Raw genomic sequence first — 26025 nt, forward strand, 5'->3', positions numbered from 1 at the left:
TACTGCTGACACTAAAAAGACGAAGATGAGGTGCAGGTGGTAGTGCTGCGGCTGCCAAGTGGCTTTAATACTGTAATAGTTTCACTTCCAGCAGAACTGTTTGGAATCTGCTAAATATGCATTTTGTCAAGGATTTACTTAAAGATAATACTTTAATCTTTACCTTTTGATTATGTACCATCAGCCACAACATTAAAACTTCCTGTCTTAGATTTTGCAGATACCCTTTGTAAGAGGTACTGTCCAGGTCTCGACATTGGTGACACAGTGTTGGTTTGAATACTTTGGGTTTAAATGCTTGCAAGAGGAAGACCTCCTTGGAAAGGCCTTTTTCCATTGGAGTCCAAACAATGGTTGAAAAGACTAGGCAATGATAAGTCTGGAATTTGGGTGAACAATCTGGACTTTTTCCCATGTTGCTTAAGCTGCCTTCAGCTATTGCAATGAGGTGTACTGTCATGATGAAGAGGACCATTACTATGATGCTGTTTAAGCTTATTCTGCTCCAATTTTATGTGGGTGGAACTTGTTAAGACACCATAAGCATGAATGCCAGGACTCAAGGTTTCGCAGCAGCAACAATACCAGCAGTGTTATCTGTTTCACATGTCTGTGATTGTACTGTTGTGGCTGATTGGTCTAGTTTTCATGTATAAAACTTTAACAAAGCCTTAATATTGAAACATAACATGATATACATTTATATAGAAACATAGTTTTACCCAGCCCCTTTCCATCCATACTACTGTAAACATTTTCACTCAATCCCTTAATGCCAAGAACCTGGACTATTGAAAGTCTATGAAGAAAACTTAAATCTGTTTGAACACTATCTAAGGCTGCTGAAGTCCAGCTGTGGTCCTCTCTGATTATAAGAGGGAAAGACTGCATTGTACAGATCATTCATCAGCACTTCATGTTATACTATAACACAATATAATTACACAGAGTGAGTCCAAGGGAGTGCTACTCTTCTGTTTCAGCTGAGTCATTAAGGGCTTGCGTTTGCTATCATAGCAGATTAAATAACGCTGGTGTCAGGAAACGCAGCAGCCACCTAAAAAGGTGGCAACCTAAAACTATACAAAATTGCAAATGTGACTGAATAAAATGAAATGCAGAGATGAATGAGTTATCAGCACATCAAGGATAGTGTCATGTGTACAAGGCTTCCTAAATTATAAACTTAGTCATAAAAATGTTAATAAAGTGCAATCTCAAGCATGCTTTGAGGAATGCTGTCATGTTTAATTTTAAAATATAATAACATATATTAGTAATATTAAATTAGCTACATTATAAAATGAGGAAATGATAGATACAGTGGGGCAAAAAAGTATTTAGTCAGCCACCGATTGTGCAAGTTCCCCCACTTAAAATGATGACAGAGGTCAGTAATTTGCACCAGAGGTACACTTCAACTGTGAGAGACAGAATGTGAAAAAAAAAATCCATGAATCCACATGGTAGGATTTGTAAAGAATTTATTCGTAAATCAGGGTGGAAAATAAGTATTTGGTCAATAACAAAAATACAACTCAATACTTTGTAACATAACCTTTGTTGGCAATAACAGAGGTCAAACGCTTACTATAGGTCTTTACCAGGTTTGCACACACAGTAGCTGGTATTTTGGCCCATTCCTCCATGCAGATCTTCTCGAGAGCAGTGATGTTTTGGGGCTGTCGCCGAGCAACACGGACTTTCAACTCCCGCCACAGATTTTCTATGGGGTTGTACTCGGCCCTGAAAATCTTAGAAATATGGTATCTAATCAGATTCTTACTCTGGATGGCATTACCTTGGCCTCCAGTAACGCGGTGAGGAACCTTGGAGTCATTTTTGACCAGGACATGTCCTTCAACGCACATATTAAACAAATATGTAAGACTGCTTTCTTCCATTTGCGCAACATCTCTAAAATTAGAAATATCCTGTCTCAGAGTGACGCTGAAAAACTAGTTCATGCATTTATTACTTCCAGGCTGGACTACTGTAATTCATTATTATCAGGATGTCCAAAAAACTCACTGAAAAGCCTTCAGCTAATCCAAAATGCTGCAGCAAGAGTCCTGACAGGGACTAGAAAGAGAGAGCATATTTCTCCTGTTTTGGCTTCCCTTCATTGGCTTCCTGTTAAATCCAGAATTGAATTCAAAATCCTGCTCCTCACATACAAGGTCTTAAATAATCAGGCCCCATCTTATCTTAATGACCTTGTAGTACCATATCACCCTATTAGAGCGCTCCGCTCTCGCTCTGCAGGCCTACTTGTTGTTCCTAGAGTATTTAAAAGTAGAATGGGAGGGAGAGCCTTCAGTTTTCAGGCCCCTCTTCTGTGGAACCAGCTTCCAGTTTGGATTCGGGAGACAGACACTATCTCTACTTTTAAGATTAGGCTTAAAACTTTCCTTTTTTCTAAAGCATATAGTTAGGGCTGGACCAGGTGACCCTGAATCCTCCCTTTGTTATGCTGCAATAGATGTAGGCTGCCGGGGGATTCCCATGATGCATTGAGTTTTTCCTTTCCAGTCACCTTTCTCACTCACTATGTATTAATAGACCTCTCTGCATTGAATCATATCTGTTATTAACCTCTGTCTCTCTTCCACAGCATGTCTTTATCCTGTCTTCCTTCTCTCACCCCAACCGGTCGCAGCAGATGGCCGCCCCTCCCTGAGCCTGGTTCTGCCGGAGGTTTCTTCCTGTTAAAAGGGAGTTTTTCCTTCCCACTGTCGCCAAAGTGCTTGCTCATAGGGGGTCATATGATTGTTGGGTTTTTCTCTGTATCTATGAAGCGCCTTGAGGCGACTTTTGTTGTGATTTGGCGCTATATAAATAAAATTGAATTGAATTGAATTGAATTGAATTGAGGTCTGGAGACTGGCTAGGCCACTCCAGGACTTTCAAATGCTTCTTACGGAGCCACTCCTTTGTTGCCCAGGCGGTGTGTTTTGGATCATTGTCATGTTGGAAGACCCAGCCTCGTTTCATCTTCAAAGTTCTCACTGATGGAAGGAGGTTTTGGCTCAAAATCTCACGATACATGGCCCCATTCATTCTGTCCTTAACACGGATCAGTCGTCCTGTCCCCTTGGCAGAAAAACAGCCCCATAGCATGATGTTTCCACCCCCATGCTTCACAGTAGGTATGGTGTTCTTGGGATGCAACTCAGTATTCTTCTTCCTCCAAACACGACGAGTTGAGTTTATACCAAAAAGTTCTACTTTGGTTTCATCTGACCACATGACATTCTCCCAATCCTCTGCTGTATCATCCATGTGCTCTCTGGCAAACTTCAGACGGGCCTGGACATGCACTGGCTTCAGCAGCGGAACACGTCTGGCACTGCGGGATTTGATTCCCTGCCGTTGTAGTGTGTTACTGATGGTGACCTTTGTTACTTTGGTCCCAGCTCTCTGCAGGTCATTCACCAGGTCCCCCCGTGTGGTTCTGGGATCTTTGCTCACCGTTCTCATGATCATTTTGACCCCACGGGATGAGATCTTGCGTGGAGCCCCAGATCGAGGGAGATTATCAGTGGTCTTGTATGTCTTCCATTTTCTGATGATTGCTCCCACAGTTGATTTTTCACACCAAGCTGCTTGCCTATTGTAGATTCACTCTTCCCAGTCTGGTCCAGGTCTACAATACTTTTCCTGGTGTCCTTCGAAAGCTCTTTGGTCTTGGCCATGGCGGCGTTTGGAGTCTGACTGTTTGAGGCTGTGGACAGGTGTCTTTTATACAGATGATGAGTTCAAACAGGTGCCATTCATACAGGTAACGAGTGGGGGACAGAAAAGCTTCTTACAGAAGACGTTACAGGTCTGTGAGAGCCAGAGATTTTCCTTGTTTGAGGTGACCAAATACTTATTTTCCACCCTAATTTACGAATAAATTCTTTACAAATCCTACCATGTGAATTCATGGATTTTTTTTTCACATTCTGTCTCTCACAGTTGAAGTGTACCTCTGGTGCAAATTACTGACCTCTGTCATCATTTTAAGTGGGGGAACTTGCACAATCGGTGGCTGACTAAATACTTTTTTGCCCCACTGTATAGACATGAAAAAGAAAGCGTACCCTCTTTCAGTTCAAAAGTTTTAAGTATCAGGAGACAATAAAATCATCATCTATTCTTAGCAAGTCTTAAATTTTGACAAAAGCAACTTCATATGAGCAACAAAACATGACATACAGCATGCCATTATTCATTTAATGCAAGGAAGAAGCAGTGTGTGAAAAACTTGGTAGATTCCATTATTCAGCAGCTTGTTACCACCAGCAGCAATAACTTGACACAATGTTTTTCCTGCAAGAAATTATTAGTCTGTTACATTACGTAGGAATTTTACCCCACATTTCTTGACAACATTGCTTCAGTTCATTGAAGTTTGCAAGCATTTGTTTATATACAGCTTTCTTAAGGTTCCATACAGCTTTCAGCTGGGTTGATTCTGGTTAACTGATCATTCTAAACTGCCCATAGGTTTGGATGTTTGTGTAAATGGTTGCAACAGACTGGCCACCTGTCCAGGGTGAACTCTGCCTTTTGTCCTATGGTAGCTGGCTCCAGTGCCCCTGTGACTCTGATAAGAATAAGTGGAAGAGAATGGATGGATGGAAGGAAATGTCTTTCTCTGGCAACCTTTCCAAACAAGCCATACTTGTTCAGTCTTCTTCTTATTGCCCTTTCGTGAACATTAACAATTAAAATCCTATCTGAGGCCTGTAGTGTCTGAGATGCAGCTCTTTGTAGGGTCTTTACCTTACAATATAAAGTAACTATTTTGGTGATTTGGCACTATATATAAATAAATTGAACTGAATTTGATTCTTTTCAGTTTCATTGCATGGTCTGACCATGGGGTGATTTTGCTGAGATGTCCTCTACTGACAGCTGTTTTGAATGCTTTCCACTCTAAAATAATATTTATCACCATCAGCATCAGATTGTTCGGAAATAGCTTTAAACCCTTCCCACATTGATGGGCAGCAACAATTATTTCTCTAAGATAATTGCTGATGTCATTCCTCTTTGGCATTGTGTTAACAGATATTGTTTTATAGCTCCAAGAAAACTGTCAAAACTTCTGCATTTACAGAGGTGGAGGTGGCCAGCTTAGCTGATAATCAAATAATCATAAATAATGACATGATGTAATATGTCAAGTGTTGTTGTTAATCTGGGGTAATATTTAAATAGCTTTAGAATAAATGTAATGATTTGTTTATGTTCTGATATGTAAAACCTTAAAACTGAAAAAAAGGGTGTAGTTTCTTTTTCACATGATTGTAGATCAATAGAGGGAGAGATATTGTCAGGAAAATGCTTTCATGTTTTTTGTAATACCAACAGGAAGCAGTGAGTGGACACTGAGCAGATTAGCTCTGAAGAGAAATGGAGTGAGTGAGCGAGTGAGTGAGAGAGGGATGATGGAGGAGGAGGAGGAAGAGGAGGAGGAGGAGGAGGAGGAGTAGAAAACATTGATCTGAATGCATGCAAACATGTATGGCTGAGAGTTATACAATTGTTCTCTTGATGAAAGATGAGGAAAGGAAGCTGTATTGACCAAAAAAGCAGAGCGACTCCAATCCTATCTACGTAACTCAGCACTGGTATTGGGACAGCATTATTTTAATTTAACTTGATTTGATTTAATTTATTTTTATTTCATGTGAATTCAGTCAATTTTAGTTACATTGATTTAATAAATTTTAGTGCAATGCAAAGGGACTTAGCCTATTTCAGTTTAATAAAATTCAATTCAGTTCAAGTCATGTAAAGCCAAATGACAACAACAGTCACCTCAGGGCACTTTATATGCAATGTAAAGACTGTACAACAATAGAGAGAAAACCCCAACAATCAGACAAACCCCTATGAGCAACGACCTGGCGACAGTGGGAAGGAAAAACTCCCTTTTAATGACAGAAACCTTCAGCAGAACCAGGCTCAAGGAGGGCCAGCCATCTGCCACAGTGTGCCAACGAGTCGCGTGGCCCCTGTTTATATTATACACACTATGTCTTAACCTTTGTGACTAAAATGATTAATTACAAACAATTACAATGTGTGACCTTAGAAACATAAAGACACACCTGCAACTAACAACATAACTGGACAACCAACAGTGTTTAGCTGGATTTACTGCATGAACCCAGGTTGTTGAAGAGTTTATGTTGATACTTTAGTGTAGGTCCACAAAATCACAATACAGACAGAGTCTCGCCAGACGCCAATCCATCACGGAGCTCCTAATATAGAATAGATGGAATAACCCTCAGCCCTCCTGTGACCCTGACCTGATTAAGCAGTGGTCAAAAAAGTGGATGGATGGTGAAAAGTGAAGTTTTTGACTAGTGTGATGGAACAATTCTTGTTCAAGCGATTTTCTTTTATTTGCATCAGGCAGGCACTGAAAACACAGAAACGCAATTTTTTTTAAATGTTAGATCAAATTACATGCAACTTAAAGATGGTAGCAGCTGAATGATATCAAAGCAGTAAGCAAGGAACATAAACGATGAACCACAGCAGCTGTATGCAGTGAACTGTACCTCAAAGACACAGATTGCATTTTCTTAAGAAATGATGAATAAATGCATTTTTCTGTAAGAAACCTCTGCGGGATATCTTTAGCATAGCTCCTCAAATTTTAAATGAACATGATTTTTAACATTTTATCACTGTTATTATTTTACATGTTAATGTTGGGGATGATCTTAAATAATCAGCTAGCGTATCTAAAGTAGATGATAACCAAAAACTACAGAAAAAACTAACATGGAAAGTCTTGATTTGTGCATACTGGCTGCTTACTGAGGGTGCTGGAGTACACAACAGTAGGCAATATGTTATGACTTTGTTCATTTTCTTTAGTCACACTAAACAATGGCTCATTCTGTATTTTTAAATGAGCAGTAAAACGTTGCTGTATTATAATAATAATATAGGTTTTAAAACTCAGACTGAAATCAGGTAGTGCTGCCATTAATATGGGTATTCTCTCCTTCCAGAAAACCTTAGACCACTGTTTTCACAGGCTTAATATGAAGAAGAATAAACAAAGCTTTTTATATACAACTCAAAGATCAAAAAGACTGGTAGGCTTATGAATGTTTATTTGAGAGGGGACTAAGAAAAATGACAAACCAAATTCAGCTATAATTTAATTACCCTGTGAGAATAATGATATCAAGTGGAATTAATTACTTTGTAGCAAGTTCATTATTCTCTACTGATTTATCTACATTCATTAAAAAATTTGTGAGCAAGCTTTTCTTGTAAAAGGAAGACATCTCATTATTCTACACTGACTTATCTTATTATTGAAGAACAACGGAGTCAACTTTGAAAAAAAGAGGCTAAAATCAAATAACAATAGTGATGACGTGCTCCCTGAAGGGCTGTCTTATATTTCTGAAACTCAAAAAACTACTTGCCTTATAAGTAGAAGGAACTAATTAAATGCCACACCAGTAACCATTGTGCTGCAGAGTGTGTGCCAGTGTGTGGAAAGACAGTCGCAGTATATGGTTAAGCGGAAGTGGTGACGCCAAGAGACCAAACAAATGAAAGACACTGGCAAAAAAATAAAAAATAAAGAAGAAGGGAGGGAGTACTGGAAGACAAAGAGCGAAGGGATGCAGGAAAGGGGAGGCGAGCAAGATGAGGGAGAACAGCACGAGCGTTTTTGTCTGTGACAATTGGACAGACGCTGAAAAATGCTGGTGCCTCTGTAAACGTGTGTGGAAGATAGACGGACCGTGCCAGTGAGCAATGTATTAATTTGCTTCAAAACAATATGACATGTTGAGTCACCTTCAGGAAGTACATGTCCGGGGCTCCTTTTGTTTTTCCTGTTTGTGTGCGTGACACTGCACTGTCTATGTGCTGTCTGTGTCTTTGAATCATTTTATTTCACTCATTAGATATTTTACTCATCCAACACAACCACCGCAAGGCATGTGGTCACATCCTCCTGTCTTTCTCGTTTCTTCTCATTACTCTGGGCCTATGGGACACAAATACACTGAGTCTACAAGTTGTACATGCAATAATAGTTCTGTGATTAAGTTTCGTGGAAGGAATGAGCAAGCAGAAGTCGTCCACCTTTACTGAACTTCATTATATCAGCAACTCTAAAGAAAGAACAGCTAATCGAGAGTGTTTAAGTGAACTGTTCACAATGGGGCTAAAATCCAATACCAGGAAGCTATAACCCATTTTTAATATTTTCCAAATAAGGTGTGAGAAGAGAGGGATGTGTTGTTACCTTGGCAACAGACACACCTTTACTACAGTATCCCATTACACTCACTGGCATCCACTGCAACCTGCTATCAGTGTCAAGTCACACGGGACAGAATTGCGCAGGCACACCTGCAGACGAGAGTACAAGAGGCCCATTTTGATTGGCTGACAGTGAAATCAGTTTATTTTAGAGTGCAGCAGGTGCAGTGACGCACGCCTCTGTTTGTTACTAATGGTGGATGAAAGCCCAGCATAGATTGGATAAAGCGATGTAGGACTGATATAGAAAGACAGAAAGGTAAATGGACAGATAGACGGGTTAGGAGATGTGCTGGAGTGGGAGCAGGCTGGGGAAGCCTCGATTTGTTTTTTGTGTGGGGATTACACAAACACGACGTAGCGATTATCATCACACACCGAAACCGTGCCTACACAGTACTGCGAACCTGCTGTGTGGGTGACTGGCACAACACTGACTGACTGACACACGGCGGTGGCATTTAGACAAAGTTTGCCTCAACAGGCAAGCATGCTAACACGCAAGTACAGACAGTCACAGACAGACACACTACCACAGCTGGCGGCGTGGGTGTGTGGAAAGGGGAAGCCAATGAGGTGCTGGTCGTGGATGACCAGCGGCTACTGAAGCTTGCGTGTCCACAAGTCCAGTTAAGGACAGAGCAGGAGGTGTGAAGGAATAACAGCACACACCGTGTATTGGATCCCCTCAATTACTCATTTGTTTATCGTGCCTCCGGCTCAGTTGGCTTTGTGTAGAATGGCAGTTACAAACTGTGTGTGTATTCGCTTATGTATGCACCCGTGCACACGCCCAAATGTGTGACTCTTTCCTCACTCATACGCTCATCTGTTGAGCCGCCTGTGTGTTTCTATGAATGGGTATGCTTCTGTTGTCTACATTCTCACATCTCTCGGTCTGAGCAGCGGTCTACATTTATTTTTAATGTCAGACACACAAAGAAAAGCTGAAATTATTCTTCAAGGTCAACTCTGATCCACTCTAGTGCGGGTTGAATGATGCAATTTCACAGTTATTGTTAGTGTGAAGGTTATTTTCCTGTATTTTGAAAGTGTTGCTTGCGTAATGCCACATTAACAAAGTACTCGCCAAAAACACACTGTAACAGTTTATCCATAGATTTTTATGCAGCTTTATTCAACTCTTGCATGTCAATCGAATTCATAATTAAATAAAGCAAAACTGAGTCATCTCGAGAAGGTAGACAGCAAAACACATTCATCAGTCTGAAGAGACCTGAATGCAAGTCTTCAACAGATGAGCAGAAAATTTCCAATAAAAATCATTTTGCAATCACTTCTGTCCTACTGACTGCAGATGCAATACCTGGTGGCATGTCTGTCCCCTTAGGCCAGTGTTTCAAATAGTGGAGCTGGACTCACTGGTGGGAAATTGAGCCACAGCAGGAGTGAAACTCAGTTACATGTAAGATGCATGTTAGGATATATAGATCAAAGATGTTGTGCTGACCCTTATTGCTGAAATGAAACTCGGATTCTTTTGTATTGTTATTGCTGGATAAAAACCGAGGTTTGGGCTGGATTCTAGGTGGGGAATGCCCCCCCCCCCCCCAAAAAAAGGTTTGCTTACTTATGAAATATACTTGCTTAATGTCATATTATGGTTAAAATTGCACAAAACAGCAAACAGTTTGTTTAACTGATTGTCCAAACCAGATAATGCATGGGGGCTATCTGCAAGGCATACCCTGGGTTGCCAGTCCATCACAGGGTAGTTTATCTAAAAAGGCTGAAAGACTACAAAAGACTTTTGTCCTTGATTGCATACCCAGTACACTCCTTCAGATGGTGGACTGCATGTTTAAAACTTAATGTGATCAAATAAAAGTCAAATGAGAGCATAATTTATCACATGGTGACACTGTTACATCTGATGCTATCTTGCTATCTTACAGCTGGTGGTTGAACACAAGCAATGACAGCTTGAGGCACAGACAGACAGTAAAACAGTTTTCAAGTGGCATGAATATCAAGGCATCTGTTGTGTTTTACTGTCTTTTTCCCTTTTGGATTCATTAAAAGCAAATCACCCCTTCATTATTAACCTAATTAACAATATTTCAACTACTGCAATAAAAAGGTAGAAAAACAAGAAGAAAGACATTAGAGGAGAGAGGAATTATGTTTGATAACCCTCATCCTCATCTTCATATCTCCGATTTTCTTTAACACGCCCAAATGTCCTTAAATAGTAAATGAAACCTCACTTCCATATGTCCACTTCTATCTCGTTTAGCTAATGACTGCCATTTGATATCTTCATCATCAAATTATGTCAGGAGCTATAATTAATCTACCAACAGTATGACTGGAGTATGTCGTAATTAACCTCCACACCAAACAGGCCACTATTCAATCACTGTTGTTTTGAGTGACTCTCTTCTGGCATCGAGCTCTCCCTTATGGTTGAATCATGATTCGGGGGCATCCTTCTTTCCTAAGACAGGACCATCTAAGTCTTTTTCTGTATCTTTCTGTCTGGCTGCTGCGCGCCGGAAGCAGACCATAATAAGCGTCAGCCAGGAAACAAGCTATGCGCTCTTCTCCTACCCGTCCTCCGCTCCTCCACAACTCAGTCATCATTACCGGGCACCGTGCCTTAGCTCATTCACCCCTCCCTACACTGCTTCTACATTCACTCTTTAGCACTCCCTCCCTCTTTTCCCAATGTGCGTCGCAAAGTCTCCTCCTCTCACAGAGTCTGAGCGCACGTCTCCAACCAGCCTTTACGCGCGAGCAAACTCTCCAAGAGAATCCCCTACGGCCGGCCCCTCCCCTTTCCGTTTCTTACCGCCCTCACTCATTCATGACCCCGATCAGTGACGTAGGAGATTCCACGGTGCCTACTGCCGTAGGCAATGACAAGGTGCTTGAGTATATATGGGACACTGGTAGCCATCAACCGGCACACTCTCAGTCGCTCCGACTCGGGAACCAGGGCATCAGCGGAGATAGCAGGCTTTACTTCGCGGTCTTAGGCTAACTCGCTTTGGGCTTTGGTTCAGGATGGAAACCTCTACTTTTTCTCGGAGCCGACGATGCTCCATCATGCGCAGCTGCAAAAGTAAGTTTCTCTCTATCTTCTTTGGTTTTGGATACCCATTGGATTCAAATGACAGTTAATGCTGCTTTGCTTTAGAACTCGAACACTTTAAAGTTTTTTAAAATATAAGAATGTGTGAAGTACTTTGACTTATATGAAACAGAACATCCAAAATTGATATATGGATGGATGATACAAAATTGAAATGAAAGTCTGTCAGCTCTCTGTCTGTTTGGTGATTTATTCGAGCTAAATTGGATGTAAAAGTGTGTTAAGAGCTTTTTCTTTGACTCAGAGAAATCGTTGCTATGATTTGATTAAATTCCTTTCCGATTACGCTGTGCGTAATGGTCGGCGTAAGTGTAGTGCCAAGGTGTAAACTTAATTTACTGCGACAGATAAGGTTTCTGTACATGAAACCTAAGAGAAAATATGAGTAGATGCAAGCCATAATCGCCAAAAACAATTAAATAATTTTCTTATCTAAAAATGAAGGCAGATATTTACCGTTATGCACTCTGCATGATGTTTCGTTGAATGGTAATGGATGATTATCGCACCATGGACAGCTCCCACTCACTTCCTTTGCTCTGTCCCCGCTCTTTCTAGGCGGTCTCTCCCTCTGGCTGGTGGTGTGGCTAGTCCTTGGTAAGCCAAGTCCGGCATCGGCATGTCCGCACCTGTGTGTGTGCTATCCGACGCCGATGACTGTGAGCTGCCAGGCGCAGAACTTCACTGCTGTTCCTGTCGGAGTGCCGTACGAGTCGCAGCGCGTGTTTCTCCAGAACAACAGGATCACGGAGCTTAGAGTTGGCTCTTTTGGCTTCGGAACTCAGGTAAGAAAGAATGAAGAAAGCAGCATCTACAGTGTGAAGTTGTTGCTTTTCCACACTGAAAGTTTAAAAATAATGAAAAATATAATCAAAAATTTATTTCATAAATACGTTTTCTCCCCTCAGGTTCTGTGGCTGTTTTCCAACAACATCACGTGGATTGAGGCAGGGGCCTTTAGTGAGCTGAGGGACTTGGAGGAGTTGGACCTGGGGGATAACCCTAACCTCCACAGGTTGGAGGGGGGAGCCTTCCGTGGCCTTGAGAAGCTCCAGAGCCTCCACATGCACCGCTGCCGGCTCACTGCCCTGCCCCATGACATCTTCCACAAGCTTTACAGTCTGCAGTTCCTTTATCTGCAGGTAGGGGCGCTGGAAAGCCATGCACATGCATACAGATAACTCTGACACATAGAAACACATGCATCCACCCACACATGTGCCTTCACATGCAGCATCACACGTGTTATCAATATTACCAATCACACTCACTGTGTCTGATTTTCTCAGCCTAAACCCCATTTTTTCTCTAATTTGCAGGAGAATAATCTTCACTTCCTGCAGGATGACATCTTTTCTGACCTCATCAACCTGAGTCAGCTGTTCCTGCATGGCAACCGTATCCGTACCCTTTCAGAGAACGTGTTCCGCGGCCTGGTCAACCTCGATCGCCTTCTCCTCCACGACAACCGCATCAGACAGGTGAACCGCCGGGCCTTCCGTGACCTTGGCCGCCTGACAATGCTCTTCCTCTTCAATAACACTCTGGCTGAGTTGCCCAGCCAGACTCTGAGGGACACCCAGGGCATCGAGTTCCTCCGCCTCAATGCCAACCCCTGGTCTTGTGGCTGTGAGGCCCGTGCCCTGTGGGAGTGGTTCCGTGAGGCCCGTGTCTCCTCATCTGAAGTCATCTGCTCCTCCCCTTCCACCCGTCGTGGCCAGGATCTCCGCTTCCTTCGTGAGATGGACTTCGCCCTCTGCCCTTTGCCTGACCCTGGCTCCATTGCCGGCTCCACCACCACCACCTTCAGCACCAAGACCCGCTGGTGGTTCCACAAGAACAAGCCCCAGTCATCCACTAAAGGTGTCTTCGAGAAAGCCTCAGAGACTGTAAAAGCCGGTTTGTACGGAAAGGGCCCATCAACAATCACCTCAGCAGTCAAGTATGAGCTGGGAGAGGATGAGCTGGCACTGCCCAAACTCGAGCAAGAAGAGTACTGGGCAAACTATGGCAATGAGGACTCAGGTGTCACCCTGCGGTGCTTTGAGCTTGAATGTCCACCTGAGTTCGACCTGCCTCCATCTTCCTCCTCTCCCAGATCCTCCTCACCCTCTTTTCTTTTACTACTAGCCCTTTCTGTTTTCACCCTCTGCCTCAACCTCCACCTGCTATTCGGCTGAATCTGACTCTTAGTACCACACCCCTACCCTTCCAGCCTGTTTTAAAGGCTGTGAGGATCCCTGTTAGACTTTCTACACCCCCTTTGCCCGCTTTGCTGTAAGCAAATCCTCAAGGCACAGCAAGGGAGATGGGGGGACGGTTAGATTTGAAATCTACCAACTACAGGGCTTAACACTTTTCAGGGCTGCTAAGAGTTCTTCAGCTAAGGTATATATTTATCTACAATGCTCTGCAGGTATGGCTTTCTCTGCCTTACCTGTATGATGTCATGTTATGATGCCCTGTAATCAGGGCTACGAGGGCTGAGTCCATCTCTAGTACAAACGCAATTTGATAGCAGCTGTGAATGATGTTGTCAATTCTGTCACCTCAACTTATTTAAAACTACTAGTGCTTTTAGTGCATCCAATTAACTGGTTGCTGCAAATGCTACAATTACTGTTAGAATCAGTGCACAGTAATGAAAATACTGTAACCACTTAAAGTGTCATGTAAATAGTTATGTGTACTGTGAGTGTTCAAACTAATATCTGTGGTTCATCACAATCATGTTCATCTTGATCCAGAAAAACTGTGAAGGCTTGTGCTTCTACAGGACAGAGCACCAGGCGCAAAATGAAGTTGAGGGCCTTAGAGCGAGAGAGGAGAAAGGGAAACAAAACTGTGAGGCTGAGAGGGAGCAAAAGGAACGAGAGAGAGATGCACGGACGTCATAGAAGAGGGAAGGGAGACAAAATGGCAGTGAGAGGAGGGGAGGAGATTTCAAAGGAAACAGCTTTAGAAAGAAGAAGATGTGGGTGGAGATGGGAGTGTTCAGGCAGCAATAAGAAAAGAAGCAGAAAAACAGCGAGACAGAACAGAGGACAGTGCTGGCGGTAGAAGCAGCAATTTGCAGGCGACAAATAATAAATCTACTCATCAGTAGTTGTTCCATCCATTATACTCATACCGTTCACCATTTTCTGTATATATAGTGTTGTTTTGCGACAACCACAGGGAATGAATGCTTCCTGTCAGGAAGCCAGAGATTTTGTTTTTTTGGATGTCTTTCTGTGACATATTGATATAATGTGTGATGATTGTTGACTTGGATGCAGATGAAGATCTTGATAAAAAAAGATATATTGAATATTTCTTGAATCATTCCTTTCTTTGGGGCAGTTTTTGCGGAATATATTTTAACTGAAGGAATTCTGAGGTGCACTTCATGCACCATCATAAAACAAATGTGGGATCAAAAGTGCACAAATTGTCTCAGTTCATCTGAAGTGTGGTGACTACACTGGACTGAAAGGACTGATCACTTGGCCACATGGAAAGCTCTGACTTAACAGGCATCTGTGTGTGTGCATAAATGGGGATGAATGGATTCACAAGTAGGCAACACTGCAAAAGGCAAGTACGTCAGTAGGTTTCTCACTTTTGTGATTCATCAACAGGCGATGCCAAATGGACAGACAAAGCGCAAACTGGCTGATTTGTAAATACACCAAGAGAGCAATGAGAGAGTCGGGAGAGAGACAGAAATCAGAGTTAAATTTAGGCTCAAAGACTGACATGCAGAAAGACTAATGGAAATGATATGAGGTGAAACAGGAAAAATGTGCTGAGGCAGCAGACTGGAGAAATGCTCTGATGGAGCAGCACAAGAAGGGAAAAACAAAAGAAACAGCAGGAAGTTACCTTATACATGAAAATTTGAGATATCCATCAGGAGGGTTTCTTAATTGCTTCTTCTTGAAAACAATTTACTGTAAGGACTTGGAAAAAAGGGAAAGATAGTGTAGGTGTACTCATGCACAGCTACTCTTTTTCCTAAGAGTCATTTAAATTACTCACTGTTATCCTAAAGCTTTCTTGATCTCGAGGGTAAAGACAGGATGAAAGGAGGTGATGTCTGGCTGTGACGGTGGTGAGTAGGGCAAGGCAAAGATGTAGTAGGAGTGAAAGAGTAGGAGGTAGTGAGCCACGTACAAACCAGCTGGCCTTGCAAGGGTTACAGAAAACTAGTTCCTCTTTGAGATTTTCTGTTTTTTTGCCAACTGAGTTCCCCATTAGGAATGACTTTGGAAAATATTCAGTGTCATCTTTGTCAGCTTTTTAGTCTCTTTCACAGTCTAACGGAGGAGGTCAAACTGAGCCCGGGTGCTCTTCAGTGGCCATGACAGTGAGGTCACTGTCAGATGACCAAAGTGCCAGTTATACCATTTCCAATTTTTGTTTGTTTTTCTGTCTGCATGTTCTATGTTTTGTATCTGAAAAAGAAATGATACTATATGAAAATCTGCTTATTTGGTATTTATTTTTACTGTAAAAGAAAAGAAAAGATGTTCTTCAAAGATGCACCATAAAGAAAGAATAAATTCATACTTGTTTTAACAAAGCATTTTCTAAGAATGTGTGGGTGTTTCATTCTATATCTAGGCAACTGTCCAGTCAAACACCCAAAGCAATCAAACTGCACACACACATATGCATGCAAGCATGCACGCACACACAAAATCACGTGGACACACAGACACAGTTGCCATTGTGTAAGTCCTCCAGGCAGTTATCCAGCTTTCTTAACGGTGCAACTACTCAACAGAGAAAGAGAACAGGCAATGTGGGGGTGAGAACAGTGAGGAGAGTTAAACTATTCACTGTTTAAGGTTCAACCTGCCTCAAAAGGAGCACCTGCTCTTGCAGTAAGATCACATAATCAAAAAGAGACACCAATAATGATAGTAATCAAAATATAATGATCATAAGCACTGTTTATGGCCACAGGGTTATTTTTGCCAAAAAAAGGAAAAAGAGAAAAGTAAAAACTTTGGAACATTTTTCAATAAACAACTGATATTAAAGGAAACGTTGCATATCATCAAAACTTTATTACAACACTCAAACACTCTCCTCTGATCAAAATGTCTGGGAGGAAGTTGCACTTTAAGTGTAACGAAATCCATTATACTCGGTCATTTGAAGCCTCAGATTCAATCTGAGTGAAAATCTGACTTATGTTGGATACAGCTGGACTAATTGATTTTGCACCCACTCAGAGGAAAGATGACCAACACCATACTTTAATGCTACAACAGACATCCTGTGATACATGCTCAAAGTTACCACTGTGACACTTTTATGACCAAAGAAAAGGTGGAAAATAAAAGCAGAGCAAAAACATGGAAAGTGAAATGATGATAATCGAGCTGACAGGTTACAGCAAAGTATATGATGTGTATTACAGTGATGTGCCTATTTTCATTTAACCTTTTCCATACATCTGGTATGACAAATCTTGTCATACCAGATTTATTAGATCTAAACTGCACAGTCTGGTTTTGAAGAAATAATAAATCCTAAAGCATTTATTGATGTCATACATCAGCAGATCATCAAAGTAATTATGATTCATCCTCTGGTGACCATAAATGATCCATTTTAGAAAGAGTGAAACACTGTGCCCAAAACTTCTCTGGTCTAAGTAGCCACACAGGACTCTTTGCATGTAGCATATCTACTGGTTGAATCCAGAGAGAATAGGAAATTGTAGAAAATACAAGAAATTTCAGTGATCTGAGAGGTGGACATTACTAAACTCTTTCATCAGGCTGGGGATATCTTTAAATCTGGATATAAGTGAGAAAAGTGGGAGGAAAAAAAGGTGTTTTGGGGAGTATCTGAGAAATGAAGTCTGTATATAAACTAAGATGTACCCACACAAAATTCTTGTTTCCAAAAAACTTTGTGCTTTGAGATCCCTTCCAGTTGCTCTGGAAGTAAATTAAATCATAATTTATACAAATCAATGAGAAGCATTTGTTTTTTTAGTAGAATGCGGCAATAATGGACCGTGCACAGAGTTATCAAGCTGGCAGGGTAATTACCTAACTACTTGGCAGGTGGGAGTTTTAGTTTAACTATAGATGATTTAGTAAAGATTGCAAACATCTTTAATAAAAACAAACAAACAAACAAACAAACAAACAAACAAAAAACAAACAGTGGTTTAAATAGTTTCATTGCTTTGATGCAAATATGGGAACGAATTCCTAATCTTTTCACATTGTCCAACAGCATGTGTGTGGCAGACTTCAATCTGTGCAAACACAAAGCTGCTACATGCAAAAGTCACAGACTCCTGCTGCACACACACCACTCTCTGTGGCACAGAGCTCGCTCCGTGGAATCACAGCTTGTCATGCCTATATAAGGATGAAACAAGCACATCAGACAGCTCATCCGTCACATTCCTATTGGTCTCCAAGCTTTTGTTTGGCAGAAAAATTCTATGACGCACTTCGTCGTAGAGTCCATTTAAACTGTGTGGGTTTGATTGCATGACGTCCATGTCACTCAACCATCAGATCAGACAAAATCAGAGCCACAGCGAGTAGAGTGGGGAGGCAGGGCATGAATGTATCTGTATAAGCTACAGTATGTTGAATAGATGAATATTAATGACTACAGAGTTATTGAAGAGAAGTGAGGGAGCAGCTCAGAAACGAGGAGGAAGCTCGTTTCTCTGCACTTGTTCAAGTGCGTCACTACTTTGTCACACTTATTTCCACCTGCTGGGCCTCATCCCTCTCTTTCCCTCTCTCTCACGCTCACACACACACACACACACACACACACACACCTTCTCACGTGCATACGCAATTTGCACGTCTTTCGACTTTATGCTGAGCAGCTGAATTTACACCACCTCTCAGATTCCTGTGCAACAAATCGAAGATCTTTTCACATCTTGACATGAGGTCTTTGTGTTCCTGCTTTCACACATCTCTTTCTGTAAAGCGCGCTTGACGTCATGTCTGTTGCTCTTCTCATATTTCTGTACTTTGCTTCCTATTTGAACCAAGAACCTTGCCTGATACATGGTTTTTCCTTTTTCATAGAGATAAATAGAAATGTGACCCTTTCAACCTCTCATTTGTAGGTATTTGTGTTTGGCTGATAGCTGAATTCGCTCTATCACTGTCATTTTCTAAATTACTTTACATTTATGTTTGATGCTTTCTTTTGATCCTTCAAAGTATTTTTTGTCAGTTTCTGCAAAAACATCTCACTGTACATAACTGTTCATTATTTCTTTTGTCCCTTTTTACGGCCGGTACGAATAGAAATATCTTGCATATCAAAGAGACGACAACAAAAGTTGCTTGCTATAACAAGCTGAGAGAGAAAAGCTTTTTGATCCATTGTACAGCCATGAGGCCAGTTTTTTATTTTCATTGACTTAATTCATATAAAACATGGAAAGGTTAAGAGTTATGCATGCATTATGCACAAGGTAAGCCCATTAAAAACAGCAGTACAGCACATGTATTAAACTTTATGGAAATGGTAGTATTTGATGCTTGATGCTATTCATTTAAATAAATCAAATCATTCCATCTATTACAAACAGATATGCATGGTTATGTCAGACAATATAGACAGCATCTTCTGTGCAGATAAAAAGTTAGCACACTCTTACTCATATCATGTGTGCACTCGGGAAAAAGTGAAAAGTCACTGACGCCAATATGAAGTTAAAAAACACCGCTCGCTGTTAACAGAATGAGATGAAAATGAGGATTTGTGTAAAAGAGAGGGAGACGGAAAGCTAGCAGCAGAAGAGGTGTGACGTTTGAGTCATGTACTTGGATCTCTTTTCAGCGAGAACATTTGGAAGGCTTAAGTGTGCAAGCACACACACACGTGCGAATGCACCCCCGTTGGCAGCATTTGGCGTTGCTAGTACGCCTTAAGAGAGACCCACTGGGAGACAGACGTTTCTCATCGCATCACACAAGCGGGATCCACGCACATGCATGCCCACACACACACATGCATACTACACACTGACACCTACATGCAGACTCACCCTGCTTCCCCAGCCAGGTGGCCCCAAAATAATCTTTCCATGGCATAAACATTTGCATTTCAGTGTGTATTTTGGTGTTTCTGAGGTGACAAGTACGTCAGGATCTCTGCTGTCATCTTGATCCCCCTGAAAATTTTGAATTTAAACTAAAATTTGCCTGTTCACAAAGATGTTTATGTATAGATTGAAAAAGAGTCCATGCAGAGCGCTGAGTATATACCAAATAAGCAAAGATGAAGAAGCTAAAACACACAGGAAACAGATGGATGAAATCACATACAGATGTCCCAGATTGTTCTAACATCATCGGTCTGTTTGTCATTTAAAGTGAGATGAAAGAGCGAGACGAGGAGGTGGGAAAGAAAGGGAGAGAAAAAACAATGGACTGAAAATAGAATATGACAGGAGAAACAAACGCACGGAGAGATGAGGGGCATAGAAGGAAGGAAGCTATATGTTTACTACATCATGTCCTCTGACATGTTTATCCAACCTTTCCTACTTGTTTTACTTTGCCACTGTAAAGTTCTCCCTGTCATTATCACCCAATGCTGAACCTGGTGAACTCGGTAACTGTGATAAATTCTGACTCAATCAAATTATGCCATCTGTTACAAACAGATATGCACGATTATGTCAGAGAATATAGACCCAGGAATCTATTTTGTGTCCTAGAATGCCAAAAAACGTAACGTTTGAGTTACAACAGTTACTTTAAAGGTTGCTGTAAGTGCTTATTCTGTCTTTAGCAGTATTTTCCTGAGGCCTACAGTTTTATGAATGCTTTTTCCTTCCAAATATGGTAAATGACATTATTTCTCGTGTATTTCACATTATTTGTAAAAAGAACAAACTTTGAAATATTGTATAAAGATCCTGGTTTGGCTTCTTTCTTGACAATTTGTTTAAAAATCCTCTTTTATAGCAAAATATTAATAAAATACAGGCAAACTACAGTAGTACCGCTGCCGATGTGTTAACAGTAAATGCATCCTACATGTAACATGTCAATATAATATTAAAATCAACTGTAAAGATGACATTTTGTAATATCTAACAGCAGAAATTACAACAAAAGCTAACAGTTGATATCATAATTTTGAAATCTGTGGTAAAACAAAAGATTAGGATGATTAACCAATAAAGAAGCTTTTTATCAATTCCATGGAAGGAATATGAGCCTTAATATCATTAGTCACATTATTACCTATACTACACCTTAGACTCTATTGTACCTCAGGGTCATAGCTGAGGTCAGCTGTCAACCCTCAGCTCCTCCAGTCTGGATGTTGAAGTTTCATTGGGCACAATGTTGAGCCCTAAAAGTAACCCTGATGTGTTAATAGAGACTGAAGCTTGCATTGTAGTGTGCTTTGAGTGGTTGAAAAGACAGGAAAGAGACTTATTAATGCAGTCCATTTACCACTCACTCAGCTGCTGATAAAACTTGACTGAAGCATGCATGCTAAATGGCTGTGCCCCATTTTAAACCACAGAGGGGAGCACAGATTTAAACACTACAAAAGTCTCTAATGTGAGATTTAATTTTTGCAAAATGTAGGAGGGTACTGGGGGAAGGATGAGCAGGCTGCTTGCTTATAAAATGAGATAAGAGACAACTCCTCTTTAGAAATGGTTAATTGATTCAACATTTCCTCCAAAAGTGGGTTTGCAGCTGTACTCCACATATGCAACTATTTCATAGCCATGGTTTGCCCCACAGGGAAATCTTTTGGCCAGTGTTAATAAACAGGCTCAAAAAGGCTCAGAGAATATTTCCAGAAAGTAGGGGGTGGCCATGTCTGATCTCTCTATCACACAGAATCATGATACAGCACCAATAAATTAGTCCTCCTACCCACAGTTTCCACTTCTCCGTGTCCTAATTCTCCACTGTGCTTCACCGATTATAACTGTCGCAGAATAACAACATCACATGTTTTAACCAACCCTTGCTTCGTGTTTTTCCTCTAGTCCACGTTTTCTGGACTCACATGGAGCTTCACGTTTGCATCCCGGAGCACCAAATAAAACTTTGTGTTCATTTCAACATCTTCCCACCTCTTTTCTTTCTCTTGCCAACTCCTCCCTCCTCTTTTCTTCTCCTCTGTCATCCACCAGTACGTTCTGTTCTGTTCTACCGCCGATGACTTGCTGTGTCACTGAGGTGTTGCCTCAGTCAGCAGTCATTTGTAGTCATCTTTCTTGCACTGTAATTGTGCTTAACGACACTTCATACTTGAAAGTGGGTTGTAAACATATTTTTCAGCCTGAATATTAACAACTTGAAGTCATCCAGTTATTTCCAGCACACAGAATTCTATTATGCAAATATGTTCAATGCTTTACAAAACCTGTGTAGTAAACACTGAAAACATCCAGGGTATCCACAATTTGTGAAAAGTTAGAGAAAGTACTGGTTAGTTTATTACAGTATGTATAAATCTTTAAATACAATTCTTGAAGGGCAGCTTCCAGGTGCCATGACAGTAACATGTTGTAAATAAGTTTGTATTGTTTTATTCTTTAGCCTGTGCTTATGTATCACTAATTTGAGGTTACTGGTAGGACTGGTGGATTTAGAGGACATTTAGTGGACTACTGACCAGTAATTCTCCTTCAAATATCTCTGGCTTTGTACGCTCTCGATCAGGCATTTCTCAGTGATCACTTTGTTTCTGATTTTCACCATCCTTCCATCAGTTTCTCAGTTTCTATCACTTAGGGGCATCCCCACAGCATGATGCTGCCGCCATCATGCTTTACTATTGGGACCGTATTAGTAGGCGATGAGCAATGCTTGGATTTGCCAACCATTTGCAGTCCTTGGAGTTCTTCCCAAGGAGAAAATTTTTGTCTCAATACACCAGATAATCATTTCTTAGTCCTCTAGATGCAATTTGGAAACCACCAAGTGGGCTGTCATAAGCATTGTTCTCAGAGTGGTTTCAGTCTACTACTCTGCCACAAAGGCCTGATTCACGAGTGCAGCTCAGATGGTCATCCATCTGGCAGGTTACTTCATCTTTGCAGAGGACATGTGAAGCTCTTTTAAACAAACTGTCTTCTTCACATCTTTGACCAGGAACGTCTCACTCATTTACATATATTTGCTCATACTTGTGCTTTATTGATCTTAAATAGCACTTTTCTATTCTACTTTACACTCAAAGTCATTTGTACAGCACACTCCATTCACACACATTTATAAAAACATGCTCTAAGTGCTTTTATCGAACATTCATACACATTCACATCCTGATGGATGCATCGAAGAGCAACTTTGGGTTCAGTATCTTGCCCAAGCATACCTTGGCATACAGACTGGAGCAGCCAGAAATGGAACCACCAACCGTCTGATTCATAGATGACCTGCTCTATCAGCTTTCTAAACTACCAAACCTTTAAAAAACAACAACACGTCTCCCAACCGGTCACAGCAGATGGCCGCCCCGCCCAGCAGATGGCTCTGCTGGAGTTTTCCCTCCCACTGTCGCCAAAGCGTCTGGTAATGTGGCGTTGTATGGTTATTGGGGTTTCTCTGTATTATTGTAGAGTCTTTAACATACAATATAAAGTACCTTGAGGTGACTGTTTTCGGGATTTCGTGCTAAACAAATAAAAGGAATTTAACTGAATTGAAATTATGTCACCGATCTAAAGCCAAAGTAATTATAAAATGATTGTAGTCAGTCTTTAGTATTAATGTTTCTTCATGTCACAACACAACACCTAGATCTGAACTTAAGTATATTTAGGAAACTTTTTTTTAAAAAATTGAGACAACAACAACAACAACATAATATAATGCTAAAAACACAGGAGCAGGTGCCGGGTTGTGGAAGGCGACATGTTGTCCCGGTATCTTGAATACATTGGCTGAGATGGACATTGTCATTCTGCCTAATTATGTTTTATGTATGTAACTAGAGACTGGCCACAAACATAAAACACCTTATTAGTTTATTTTTCAAATCTCATATATGACTATTTAAAATTTGTACATGTATATTTTCATCACCTCTTTCTCATTGCGCCTTTCTTCTCCTCATCTTAATCTGCCTTCTCACTCCTCCTTCATTTCCAACTCATCGTGTTAGTCCTCACTTCAAGCCTCATCTCCTGAACTGAAGTTCACAAAAAACATGCGCAAACATGTTTCAGAAGAGTAGATATGTAACCATACTGTCTTTGGACAGCTGACAGCTAGCAGGCTAGACAACAACTGATTATAAGCTAACATTATGCCAGCTAATATTAGGCTCGAGTGCCCTTAAAAAAAGAAGGAAGACTAAAAACAGGTTCATTACATTTTTACATTAAATGTGAGTTTTGTAACATTTGAAGTCACTCTAACATTTTCAACAATGTTAGAGTGACTTCAAAGAAAGTTGCAATAATGCCAGCCAACAGTGGCCAAAACAACCACGCTTACTGACAGAAAATTTCTTCAACAGCTCAAATCAGCAACACTGTCACTGGACAGAAATAAGCTTCACTGACACGCTGACCCCCATTAGAATCCTTTCACCAGGGTTTACAGCCTCCTCCAGAAAATAGACTGGGACAAGTAGCATACTGGCGACTGAGGTGAGAGTATGTAGTGTGTGTTTGTGGATAGACAAACACAGAGATAAACAACTACCAGAGTTTTTGAGGTGACTTAGGAGCAAAACACTAAATGTTAAATTGTTTTGTTAATTGTTTAATCCTTTTTTATTCTTGATTTATTGTTAAGTGTAAGTATAAAAATATAGTGTGTACAAAAAATGTTTTTCTAAGCGAACATGGTCTGATGTACATTTTACGTTTTTGATCTCTTGGCTGACTTAAACCTATTTGTTGTACAGTAGCCAACGTAGCTAGGCACTTGAATTGAAATACATCGGTGAAAAATAATATAGCTTGTAAAGAGTAGCCAATCAGCTATTTTAATTTTCATATTTGGACAAATCAGAATAAAATAGAAAATAGCACAAAATATCTCCAAACCTTTGAAAAAATTGTGTGTTCAGTTAATGATTTTTTCCACAAGAGGAATCAGTCAAGGACTTAAAGTTAATTAAAGCAAACAGGATGAATCTAACCAGTTTGCTGTGATACAGTGAATCCTTAACAGTTCACTTTGATCTTAAGGATTTTTAAGAAAAAGAAAATCTGCATTGTTATGTCATATAAAATCAAATATATGAGTTGTTAATATAATAGTATACATAAAAATCACGGATCTTAGCATGTTCTAAAGACACCACCTGCTCGTTGCTTAAGAGAGCTGGTATGCCTCTTAAGTAGTTCTTGTTGTATCGTCATTTGACTTTGAAAACCTCCTGATTGCACTTTGTTATCTGTGGATTTAAACAATGTGGCATCTCCCCTGACTCTATGATGGCTCTCTTTTCAAGATGCCCTGTTAGTGGGGAGACAGTTCAGAAAAAATGATCAGATGATGAAATTTAAGTACATCTCATCCAAATTCAAGTCACCCTACATGAGTTGCATTCGGTTTTGAATGCAAATATCCACTCGAAACCTAAGATTCAGATCTGTTTGCCATTACTGGGTCACAGCACAGCGTCACTCTGTTTGTGGATCCAAACAGCACAACATTAAAGAAGCCCCTGGAACAGAAGACACTGTACTATTTTACTGTAATTCAGCATGCTAAATTAAAAAAAAATGAAACCATTTCACTTAATCTCTTTTTTCTCACTGCTCTGTAGACTGATCGAGGGTGACTAATGCTCTCCAAGAATCAGGAGAAGCAGCAGCGAACACAAACTGACTGCAGGCATGGTGGGGGAACGAGAAAATGACGGACCAGGACAGAAGCCTCCAAGATTTAGCCCACACAGCACAAACTGAACAGCTTGATTTAACTCAGGGCATCACTCACTAACAAACATAACAAGGACATTTGTTTCTCTGGAGTTCAAGTGAGAAAACTGCTGCTCTTCTCAAGAAGCGGTGTTTCTGGCCCTTGAGTTTATACACTTTTTGACACTTTCCTCACTGTGCTCTTCCTCAGGTATGGGCTTGCTTAGTCATTTAAATTAGGGAAGTATTTACATCCTCTGTGGGATGGTTTTAAGAATATACTCATTTGGCAAGGTTCAACATTTTTCAGCATAAACAAAATGTGTGTCCTATAACGGCTTTAGCAGTGGGTGTCTTTAGATTTGACTGAGTCACAAGCTAAATTCTCCTAAAAATGAGCTATCACATATGTCACCACAACACCAGGATAAACAAACAAGAAATAATAAAAAAAAGTGTCTCGGGGGATCACCAGATATGGATGATCAAAGTGTGGCAAATCAATCATAGGCTTATATGACATTATAGCTGACAGGAAACTCTCTCAGCTCTGAGAAATCTTCAGTCAGTCTGGCCCAGAAATCAATAGACACAGATGATCAAAAGCAGCAAATATTCTTCTGGCAAGCACCGAAAGATGATGCATGAATAACTGACAGGAAACTCTCTGAATTCCAGATAGCATAGCACTTATGTCAGTTAAAGTTTACACTGAAATATTATGGTTGCATCTTGGACCAGCGCATCAGGAGAAAGGCTGCAA

At 40.7% G+C, this 26025-nt stretch overlaps 1 protein-coding gene across 1 annotated transcript; it reads left to right on the forward strand.

Annotated features, from left to right (window-relative positions):
* The first annotated feature begins 11110 nt into the window (after positions 1-11110).
* rtn4rl2a (reticulon 4 receptor-like 2 a) lies at positions 11111-13745 on the forward strand. The gene is given in 5 exon segments (XM_026169893.2): positions 11111-11273; positions 11276-11383; positions 11972-12198; positions 12322-12555; positions 12733-13745. Coding segments are annotated over 5 exon segments (1578 nt in total). The 5' UTR covers positions 11111-11125; the 3' UTR covers positions 13594-13745.
* Positions 13746-26025: the final 12280 nt, after the last annotated feature.

This window comes from Astatotilapia calliptera, chromosome 6, assembly GCF_964374335.1.
Source record: "Astatotilapia calliptera chromosome 6, fAstCal68.1, whole genome shotgun sequence".
Classification (NCBI taxonomy): Eukaryota; Metazoa; Chordata; class Actinopteri; order Cichliformes; family Cichlidae; genus Astatotilapia; species Astatotilapia calliptera.